Source organism: Urtica dioica, chromosome 3 (genome assembly GCF_054948205.1).
Source record: "Urtica dioica subsp. dioica isolate 48M chromosome 3, U.dioica_male_clone48M_v1_H2, whole genome shotgun sequence".
Lineage (NCBI taxonomy): Eukaryota > Viridiplantae > Streptophyta > Magnoliopsida > Rosales > Urticaceae > Urtica > Urtica dioica.
Genome location: NC_142758.1, coordinates 37225489 through 37237734, shown reverse-complemented (window position 1 = coordinate 37237734; position 12246 = coordinate 37225489). Strand labels below are relative to the sequence as shown.

Here is a 12246-nt window from a genome sequence, read left to right as displayed (position 1 = left end):
TATTTTCTATTCGGGAAAGTGCATGAGGGAAGTGTGAACTTCAACTCACTCGAACACTTGAAAGTTTGAGAATACACATCTTTTATTTTTCGGCTCGTCTACGAGGAGACCACCCACTCAAATTTTCAAGAGCATATAGATTTTGAACATATGTGATATAGATATAGTTTTGAAAACATTTTGAAAAATTATTTGATTTGGATGACAAAATATTTTCAAGTTTGAAAGCGAAAACGGTTTTTCAAAATTCAAACTAGTTTTGTAAAAATTCAATTTCAATTAAACTTTGAAAAAATCAAAACATTTTAATCTTTCACATTATGTTTATTATCTTATAAAAAAAATTTCTCAAGGAAATTTTCTCATTAGAGTTCTATAACTCACGGAGTGGGGTCCTAAATTTGGAATTCAATAATTCTAAAAAACTGGACATTTGGAACAGCCGCGCACCTCAGAGTAAAATCGCCATAACTGGCAGTTTCGACGTCCTTTTGACCTAAAACCAATCGCATTGGAAAGATGATAAACATACCTTTAATTTTACTCAAGAATTATTAAATTTCGAATTCTGCGATGAGAGTTATACCACTTTTACTGTGGATTTTCTCGAGCTCGAAGAAAACTGGAAATAATTAAAGTTCGGACTTTGAGTGCAAAGAGAATCGAGTGTAACGGAACGTTTTAGAGAATTGTTAGAGATTTTATATGTATTAACATGGTAATAGCATAGTAAAAGTAAATAACAACAATCATAAAACGAATCGAGTAAATAAACGAAACTAGCAACACAATATAACTAGTCACAAAATTACCCGAAATTTCTCAAACTTTAAAAACATGTTTTAATTTAAAGTCATAGAAAATTCCAAAGTCATAGAAAATCAACAGTATTTTTAATTTAAAATCATGAGTAATAAATTAAAAAAATCTAAGGTAACAATCCTAACTTGTCAAAAAAACGAGTAATCTTTCGAAAACGATTTTCAAGCTCATAGTTTTAATCACATGTACATGCTTATCTTTGACCATAGCTATGATACCAATTGTTGGAATTGATCCAGGGTTAAGAAAAGATTTAGCGCTTCGAGCAAGCGGCGGAATTTAAAAATTTTCTTTTAAACAAGTAAAACGATTTTACTAACCTAGACAAAGAGCAAGCACATGTTTATATTTAAATTAAAACTATTAAAGAGCATTACTCGTTTACTAACTTTTGTGAAGCTTGAACGTTGAGAACCCTTAGGAAGGTTGAAACGTTCGTCTCGCCACGCAGCTCGTCTTTCTTCGTTCTTCGGGAAACTCGAGTACCCACGAAAGTTTCTATCACATGAATCACTTGAGAAAGAAAGGAATTAGTGTGTGGGCACTTTTAAACACGACGAATCAAGAACAAGTCTAAGAGTCAAAGAGCTAAAATAGTAGGTCTAATGTGGACCTAGATGCCAAAAAAAAAAGAACTTAGAGAGAGAGGGGGAGAGGGGCGGCCAAGATAGATAGAGAAGCTCTCAATCTTTAAAACTTTGGAATGAATAAAATGAGAGGAATGAGGGCCCTATTTATAGGAGAGGAATTACCTTCAACAAGTAGTTTTTTCTTCTATAGAGTATCACATATTCATGAGCAATATTTTCTCTCCTTCCCTTTATTCCATACGGCCAAGAGAGCTACTAGATGCCCTTGGATTTGTTTCCTCTTTTGCTTCTCCTTGCCTTGGCCGAATTCCCTTCTTTCCTCATGGAGGAAATTTGTTTCCTCTTTTTCTTTTGGCAAGTATCTTGATACATCAATGTACAAAATAATTTTCTTTTTCTCCTTGGGTTGGACGGCCATATGCATCTAGATTGAGTTTCTAGATGTTTCTTCATTTGTTCATGACAACATAAAGAAAGGCCCATTAGGAATTTTCAAATAAAATTCCATGAAATGAAATTAATCCTCAAGGCCCAACTAACTTTAACTTGGCCATATGATATAGTTCCATTTGTCATCATATGACAATGTCAAAAAATTTATTGACATTCATTTCGTCCTATGTCCAAAAAGACAAAACTACCCTTTAGACAATTTTCGTAAAACTTGTCTCGTTCTTGTTTTGACTTAGCTTCTTGTTTAACTAATCCTACTCGATATGATTTGTGACAGTGACCTCATGGATCCAAATGAACAAAGCTTGAGCTAACATACTTGGACTCAAAAGTTCACAAACCTTTTCCAAGTTTAGCTGACTCCACTAAAGAGTTGACACTGAGAATCTCTCGGTTAAAATGAATTTGTTTTCTACTCAAGAATTCAACTTAATTGTGATGAGTGAATCTACTGAATATTATCTATGTTTACCCTTCATGAATATCATCAGCTAGTCAAGATTAACAAAACTACCATTTTACCCTTCTAGCAGTTATTTACTCAACTCCTTTGTCGCTTGTGAATAAGTTAGAAACAATGTATTGACGAGGAGCTAACAAGTCACATTGATTCATCCAAAAGATTCATGACTCAATTTGGACACTGACCAGTTCATTTATTCACATTCCAAGGGACAAAGCATGAGGTGATATACATTGCATTTCAGCAATCTTGTACATGAATTTCATATCTATGAGATCTTCACAAAATTAATCATGACATCTTCATAATTTAGTACTTCCCTAATAGGTCCTGTTAAGAATCACATAGTGAATCCGAACTCTGACTTTCTCAAATGAGAATACGTAAGCTATGAAATGACATGTCTCATTTAAGGATTGAGGTAAGCATTATGCAATTCATATGTAGTGACTTCGAGACATAAGAGATTAAATGGTTTGTTCGTATTCTGTCTCTAGAACTGCACTGGTCAATTCAGTACCTTCAGAAGATACCTAGAAGAACTATAGAGTCTCCAACTCTCAATGTCCCATAACCAGACATCATAGATTCTCCTAACAATCGTACTGAGATCAATAGTCATTTGATCCTTAGATTGTGAATGTGCAGTTTTAAGCAAACCATGAAGAGTTTGTTCATGAAAATCTCCATTTGTCTCTTCATGTGTTGTTAGGTTCTTTTAAGGATTATAGACTATAGATTATCATAAAGCTTCAAACAGACAAGGAAGAATGAATGAACGTTTCAAGTTTTATTAATAAATAAGCAGTTACAAGCAAGAGTCTTCGTAAGACTATATTACATCAAATGTACATAAGTAAACACTACTACTCTTCTTGTGGGCACAATTGATAACATAAATGACATGTCTCATTTCAGGATTGAGGTGAAAATGATGCAATTCATACATAGTGACTCCAAGACACAAGAGGTTAAATGGTTTGTTCTTATTCTATCTCTAGAAGTGCACTGGTGAATTTAGTCACTTCAGAAGATACCTAGGAAGAACTATAGAGTCTCTAACTCTCAATGTCCCATAACCAGACATCATAGATTCTCCTAATAATCATTCTAAGATCAATAGCCCTTTGATCCTTAGATTGTGAATATACTGTTTTAAGCAAACCATGACGAGTTTTTTCATGCAAATCTATATTTGACTCTTCATTTGTTGTTAGGTTTGTTTAAGGACTAAAGACTATAGTTTATCATTAAGCTTCAAACAGATAAGGAAGAATGAATGAACGTTTCAACTTTTATTAATTATTCAACAAATACAAGCAAGAGTCTTCGTGAGACTTTATTACATCAGATGTACATAAGTAATGACTACTACTCTTCTTGTGGGCACTATTGACAACAGTCTGTTGACAAGAGACCTTGTTGATCTGTTGGGCTGTCGCTGAAATTAATTTTGACACTTGTCAAAGACAGATGTCTGAGTCATGTTTTCAGCCAGTGACAATTTTGTCAAGGCTGTCTGTACTTGAGTTCATCATTCTGACAAATTGGTAATCTGTTCAAGTTCACCATTTAGCCGGCTCACTTCACGGTTTAGATCTACAATGATTTTCAAGGAGCCTTGTTTTATCCTCAATGAGTGCAAGAATTAGATCATTTTGCTTGTCCAGAACCTGAGATTCTTCAACCTGCTTAGTATGCAAAACACTATAAGTATCATCAAGAGTATCGTCTGATAATTCATCCTCATCAATAGTAACAGTATTAATCATAGAGGAACCAGAAGCATCAGTATGAATATAAAAAATATGGTTAGGAATAGTGGTAGTAAAAGCAACAAAATGCTTATCTGGTCAGAGTCACTCTCATCTGCGTCATCATCGAAAAAAGTGGCATTGTACCCTCTCTTTTACTTCTTCAAGAAATTTGGACATTCTTTCTGAATATGTCCATAACGTTCACATTCATGACACTAAATACCTTTTTCTTTGCCAGAATTATTGTAGGTTCTGTCGCTGCCTTTGCCATTTTTGTGGAAATTTCCATTCTTCTGAAACTTTTGTTGAAAGTTGTCCTTGACATCTTGAGAGACATTTTTCCCGGTCATCTGGTTGAACCTCTTCATCCCCCTGCTATAATTCTTGAAAAGCATAGAAATAGTGTCATCAATCTCATTAACTTTGTCAGAGTATACCTACTCTTTCTGATAGGAGATAGAGCTTTTGAGCGCCATTCCTTTATTCTTCTTCTGAAGTTTAGGAAGGGACAGCCCGAATGTCATAAGTGATCCCATGAGCTCATCAAACTTCAATGTCTTCAAATCATGAACTTTCTCAATGATTGTAATCTTCATCTTGAATCTGGGACTTAGAGCCCTTAGAGTTTTTCTGACTAGTTCCTCATCAGTCATCGGTTTCCTAAGGGAATAGAATTCATTAGCCAAATTCGGAATAGGCACATTGAACTCAGCTACAAACTTCTCTCCAAACATGGTAAGGACTTCAAAGTTCGTAGTGATATATTGAAGCTTTTGCTTGCGCACTTTGGTAGTCCCTTCATAAGCAACAACTAGAATTTCTCATGCTTCTTTTGCACTCGTACATGTATTTATGAGCCTGAAAACATTCGTGTCAACCCCATTAAAAATATCATTAAGAGCACGAGAGTTACCCAAGGCAGCTTCATCCATAGCAGGATCCCAGTCCTTTTCAGGTTTGAAGCCAGTTTCTATCCCTTTATCATCTCCAGTGACAGGAGCAGTCCACACGTGAATAATAGCCTTTGTCTTGCTGTCGAGAGACTTCATGAAGACATCCATGCGAGCTTTCCAATAGCCATAGTTCGTTCCATCAAGAACAGGGGGGACGATTAACAGATCATTTTTCCCTGGAAGTATCCATTATAAACATAATAGATTATATAGGAAACCACCCTAATATCTGGGTGCCTGCTCTGATACCGATTGAAATTCTACTTAGAGGAAGAGGCAAGATGTCGCACACAATGTAGAGTCAATGTGTCCGACAACTTTCTCTAGCACAGATAGTGGATAATGAAATAAGCAGTGCGTAAATGTAAAGAAACACAATATGGTTACCCAGTTCGGTGCAACGTCACCTATATCTGGGGGCTTTCCTCCAGTGAAAATGAATTCACAAAAATTAATGCCCTAGAAACTATTACTACAAGTGATTACCAAAACAAGGATTGCCCCTGAATTTGAGAGCCCTCTCAATTCCACTCTTCAAGCACGCTTCTATGCTTGGTCAGCTTCAAAATCAACGCACGTGAAGATTTCAATCACGTAGACACATAACCCAATCTCATAGACATTCAGACTTCTGGAATAGTTTTTGTAGAATTACACCGCTCTTATCAAAATAAATAGTCTCCCAGTCCGCCAATCGTGCACGTCTAGGAACCCTAACTATTTTGATAAGGCATCAAGAACTGCTAAGGGGAAGCACTCGGCTTTTATAACAATCATACAAGTCTGGAAGTCAATCTAGGGTTTCCTTACCCATAGACGCGTGAAAATCATCAAGGAAAGTCTTCAGTGATATGATCTAGCCAAATAGGGAAACTTACCGTAATTACAGTCTGCGCACAAAGAGAACAATGTCTCTACAAAATCCTGAAACATGTTGTCCGACATCTTTTCTTAACAAATTGCAGTAAGAAATAAGCTAACACATAACGTAACAATACTTTTCATATTTCTATTCATTTGATCAAAATTAGTGGTTGGCCACTGCCATCCATTTATATTTTTGAAATTGCACGTTTATATTTTTGAAATTGCACGAAGCTTCCATTAAAAATAAGGTGAAACACCAAAAAATAGAAAAGACTAACATTTTAGTAACATAAATTATAGACTTAAATCGAAATGAATCAACGACTAAATACAAGTGAACGCGCATTTTGTACATGTTTCCAAACGATGAAAAAACAAATAGCACATTAAAGTTTGAGCACACGTCAAGCTCTTTCAAAATACCCAGAATGCTAATAGTTCATAATTTTTATTGATTTTGTATAATAAAAATAAAAGAGGCTTGTTGCTCCTTGTGTTTAAAAAAAAATGCTTAGGCCAAAATTAAAATGTGACACTTCTTGGCAAACTGAAGAAGAGAAGAAATGCATCCCCGTGATGCGCGGCGGGTGATGCGCGGCGGCGGGATGTACTACTTCGACATGTGGCTTAGCCAAAATCGTATTTAATAAAAATATAAACTTTTATAAAAAAAAATTAGGGGGCGTAAGAATATTTTTTTTTTCAAAGGCGTATATAAAAAAATCATATAATTTTATTCCTTGCCCTCCCAATCTCCACCGGGCACCACCGCCTTTGCCAACATAGATGCATCAATAGAGAAGCTCGCCCGGGGAGAGTGGTTTCACACTTTCTCGGAGGGGTTCAATAACAAAAGTTAACAGTTCAAATAAAGTCTTATTTTCCCAAGTAAAATGAGGCTGTATTACTATTATCTAATAACTTAGATAGTGACTCCAAGCAAATAAAAGATAGGAAGATGGATACATCAGACATTTTACATTTGTTTATTTAAACCATCGAGATCTTAAATATTAAAGTCCATCCATATACAATACCAAAGTAGAGTCTTTATTTTCATGAAGGAAAGGTACGTTTCATACAATATTGGCATAGAAAATAATAGGAAATATCCATGAATAGAAACAAACAGTCTAGTACACACATACACACGTAAATGCTGATGAAAACACACGCATATCCCCGATTTATTTATAATATATATTTTTAGGTTTAATTAAGAGAAAAACTAAGCAGCAGAGATAGAGTGAGTCTGGGCTTCGAAAGCCTTGTCCTCGCGGATGTGAGCCTCGATGTCTTTGGAGACGTCGACGGTGAATTCGAGGAGAGTGTGAGGGTCTATGATCTCATGATGGAGTTTCTCGAACTCCATGTGCCAATGAACAATACACCTCTTTGGGTTCTCCGGATTTGGCCTAGCGGTGATTGTGATGAGAAACGACTTGTAGTGATCCATCAGATCTCCTTCAATCACTCGGAACGATATCATGTTCTTCTCATGGTCCACAGCTTCAACCCTTTCCTTGGCAACGCGGGGTTGACCATCTGCCGTGTAACACAAGTGAGCATCCGAGCATATATATGCATATAATAAGATATGCCATGATATATATCTACGTACGTTCTCTCATGGACGAAGCCAGGAAATATGTCGAGAGGGCTAATACTAGCTAATATTTCGTATAAATTTATAGCATAAATAATTATTGTAATTATTATCTATTAAAGAAGTATCCTATATAATATTTGCAGCCAAGCAAAACAGAAAATAAGTTTTTACAAAATTATAGAAAAAATTATTATTTGTATGTGTTTATTTGTATCGGTTATTATTTGATTTTATAGTTTTAACAAATTCGGGATTTATAAAATAAAATATAGATCTATAGCTAATTTAAAATATAGATCTATAATTAAAATCTTAAAAGAAATCAGAGGATTAGCTAGTTATAACAAACTCTTCTAAATTATAACTAGAGGTTCAGGGGAGGCTAAAGCGCCGTGCATACCATGGTGGTAGTTCCAATAGACGATGGAGCCGACTTGGCCCCACTCTCCATCATGGAGTTCGCAGCTTTGAATTTTGTCGGAAGAGACGTTAGAGATGTGGTGCGGTTTATGTGTGAACATATGGTGGAAATCCTCTGCGGATCCCTCTATCTCCACTTCCGTCTCCAAGGTTCCCAACAGATCATTCTCTCCCGCCCCACAAATTTTCTCCTGCTCTGCGAGAGCCTTGTCCTCGCGGATGTGAGCCTCGATGTCCTTGGAGACATCGACAGTGAATTCGAGGAGAGTGTGAGGGTCTATGATCTCGTGATGGAGTTTCTCGAACTCCAAGTGCCAATGAACGATACACCTCTTTGGGTTCTCCGGGTTCGGCCTAGCGGTGATCGTGATGAGAAACGACTTGTAGTGATCCATCAGATCTCCTTCAATCACTCGGAATGATATCATGTTCTTCTCATGGTCAATAGCTTCAACCACTTCCTTGGCCACTCGAGGTTGACCATCTGCCACGTAACACACGTGAGTATGTGCATGTGTATACAATATATATGTATATATATAGTATTATATGATATGATATAATATGTACCGTGGTGGTAGTTCCAGTAGACGACGGAGCCGACTTGGCCCCACTCTCCGTCGTGGAGCTCGCAGCTTTGGATTTTGTCGGACGAGACGTTTGAGATGTGATGTGGTTTGTGAGTGAACATGTGGTGGAAATCCTCCGCGGATCCTTCTATTTCCACCTCCGTCTCCACGGTTCCCAACAAATCATTTTCTCCTTCTCCAGCCATTCTCTCTCTCTCTCTCTCTCCTCTCTCTCTCTCTTCTTACAATAAGTTGCTATATATTTCATCTATATCCATCTCCTTATATACACAATATTTCATCATTATCATCATTTTTTAATTTTTAATACTATATTTAAAGTACACCGACGTTGTTATTGCTTGGAAACTGTTGCTCATCAGAATTATTATTGGAGAACTTACACCATGTGAATCTCGCTTGCACAAATAGAGTGATATGCGCTACATGTATATATATATATATATATATATATATATATATATATATATCTGTATATATACGCATTTTATTTTAATCTATAATACTATCAATCATCAGAGACCCCCCCACTAAGTATCGCTTATTAGATAGCTTTATTGATCATACTCTCCTTTATAATAAGTTATAAGATATTTTCATCATAGACTCCTTTATAAATTAAAAATATATATATTATATATATATATATATAAATATATTATTTCTACTACGCAAAAGCAAATATATTATTTATTCTACGCAAAAATATTTCTTATTATTGTCGTTATGCCGATACATCCTTCAGAATTCAGATTATTAACTTCAGATACAAGCTGGACCCACCTCATGATTTATAGTTCCGAAGGTAATTCGAAAACTATATGCATACACTTATTTTTTAGAAATAGTAAATTTACACTCGTCGAAACGTAATGGATCATGGAAACAAAAACGCTGATATATTATATTGTTAAAAATTCAATGTATAATTTTGATTCATGTAATTTCAATAAATATTATTATATGAAGGGCTATATGAATGGGTACTATAGTTATAGCTATATGAACATTAAGTTTGCATAATAAGAACATAACATTTTGTTAATTATAGTGGATTAGCTACTTATTCTATTAACAGAAAAAAAAACAAACAAACTAAAACAAAAACAAAACAAAACAAAACTCTTTACTCAAACAGTTTTCAGCTCAGTTGTTAATCGGGTACAATTAATTTTATTTGAACAATGATAAACAGCAATTAATGAAAAATATCAAGACAATGTAGGATATAAATCATCGTAACACAGGACTAGATCAAAACTCATTGACTCATTTATAACTAACGATAGTCGCGCACTCTCTTCGGAAAAAAATCAAGACTTGAAATTCAATCTTCGGCGTCATCGTCTTCTCTGTGATGGAGAAACGATGGTCTCGACCAACGGAGGACTCTCGACTTAGGGAAATATATTTTTATTTTTATTTTATTCTTTATATTTTACTTTATCTTTTAATTATGTTTTAATAAATCAGACTTATTTGATCTACATTTTGTACCGTCCAATTTTTAATCGGAGTGGTTTTGAATTTTTCAACATATCTGAATCTCAGATCTAAGATATGATTTTCTTCTTTGGGCATTGATCTCGGATAAAATTTCTAAAACCGCAATCGCTTGTGATTCTACTACTACAAATAGGACTTTGGATGCGGACGAGTATTGGATGCGACTAATCGCATCCATTAAATAACCTTGATTATTGAATGTGACAAAGTTGCATCCAATACTCAAAATTTAAAGTGGGATATAACTCCCCCCTTTTATTTTTGTTCAATTAATGACGTGATATTTTTTTCCCAATTTTTTAAATACCTTCGGATGCGACTAGTTGCATCCGAAAGTATCATTAGATGCGACTTTGTCGCATCCAATTTCTAGGTTAATTCTATTTAAAAATCGACTTTTTCTTCTTCCTCCTCGCGTCTTCTTCTTCTCCTCTGAGTCTCACCCGCCCTCTCTCACCCAAAATCGGTCTCTCACCGGCCTCTCATTGCGCGCATCACCGCCTTCAGCCTCTCGTCGCGCCGCCATCGCCTTCAGCCTCTAGCTCATCGGGTCGCCGCCATCTTCGTCGCTCTGGGTCTTCGCCACTGTCGTCTGCATGTATTCTCTCTCCCTCTCTCTCTCTCTCTCTCTATTTCTCTCTCTCTCTCTCTCTCTCTCTCTCTCTCTCTCTCTCTTGTCTCGCAATCTCCCCCCTCTCTCTTTAAACTCTCACTCTATTCACACACACACTCTCTCTCTCTCTATCTCTCTCTCTCTAAAGTCTGATATTTTGTTGTTTCACGATTCTCTCGGCGTATTGGACTCAGTGCGCGTCCATTTCAGAGTTTCATTTTATTCAAAGCTTCTTTGAAGTCTTGGTCGATCTCAAGGTCGATCCATCCCATCCGTCCATCCGACCGTCCGTCGATCCATGCCCCGACGCTCTTGGCCACTATCTCTCGGTCTCTGCCAACGCTGACCTGACGTGCACGCTGCCTTAAAGGAAGCCGTGCCAACCTTCTTTTGCCACCCCGCTGAGATCGAAGCCTCTGGTCCCAACCCAAGACCCGACGCTGACTGGTCTACCTTGTGTCTCGTCTCTACCCAGTACCGCTGCGTCTCGTCCATGCCCTCACCCTATAGGTTAGACATTTACTATTTAATTTGTTGTTTATATATATATATATATATATATATATATGTATATATATATTAGATTGGTTGTAAATTTTATTGTTTAATTAGTTCTCTAATTAATTGTAAACATTAATTTAATGCTTAAGTAGTTTACACTACTACAAATTAACATATTGGGTGCGGAAGGGTATTAGGTGCGACATGTCGCACCTAATAGTCGCACCTAAGCTCATATTAGATGCGACATGTCGCACCGGATACTCATCCGGATAACTAAAAATTTCGCTAATGTTTAGTGGTATTCGGTGCGACACTGTCGCACCAAATATGAATTTGTCGCACCTAATCCCTTTAGGTGCGACAAATTTCGCACCTAATACCTTTAGGTGCGACAAATGTCGCACCCAATGGGTTTCAAATTTAAACTTCCCCGCCGAATCCCTCCGAAATTTTTCGGATCTGGGATTTCATATTGGGTGCGACAATGTCGCACTCAATATGATTATTAGGTGCGACAAAGTCGCACCCAATATGAATTAGGGTTTTTAAACTCGAACTTCCTTCTTCTCTTTCACTCATTCGCTCTATCTCTCTCTCTCTCTCAGCCAGCCCCGCCCCGCGCGCTCTCTCTCTCAGCCAACCCCCCGCCTGGACCAGCCCGCTGCCCGCTCCGGTACGTCCCCCCTTCTCTCTCTCTCTCTCTCTCTCTCTCTGTCTCTCTCTCTCTCCGTCTCTCAATCTCACACTCTCTCTCTCTCTCTCTCTCTCTCTCTCTCTCAGCCAGCCCCCCGCCTGCGCCCCACCAGCCGTGACCAGCCTCCCCCGCCCCGCGCTCTCTCTCTCTCAGCCAGCCCCCCGCCCCGCGCCACGCTGACCGTGACTAGCCTCCCCCGCCCCGCCGCCTGGACCAGACGCCACCCGCTCCGGTACGTCCCCCTCTCTCTCTCTCTCTCTCCGTCTCACCGTCTCTCAATCTCACTCTCTCTCAGCCAGCCCACCGCCCCGCGCCCCGCCGGCGGTAACCAGCCTCCCCCGCCCCGCCGCCGCCTACATCTCACTCTCTCTTTCTAATTTTTTTTTTAAATTAAAATAACCTATT

General features: G+C 37.6%; 1 protein-coding gene across 1 annotated transcript; it reads right to left on the bottom strand.

Annotated features, from left to right (window-relative positions):
- Positions 1–6934: 6934 nt before the first annotated feature.
- On the bottom strand, positions 6935–8854 carry LOC149402692 (MLP-like protein 34). The gene is made up of 3 exons (XM_089609573.1): positions 8505–8854; positions 7915–8418; positions 6935–7450 (listed from the first exon to the last, which is right to left on the bottom strand). Exons 1-3 carry the CDS (start codon positions 8707–8709, stop codon positions 7134–7136), a joined length of 1026 nt encoding a protein of 341 aa, XP_089465699.1. The 5' UTR covers positions 8710–8854; the 3' UTR covers positions 6935–7133.
- Between the last annotated feature and the right edge of the window lie 3392 nt (positions 8855–12246).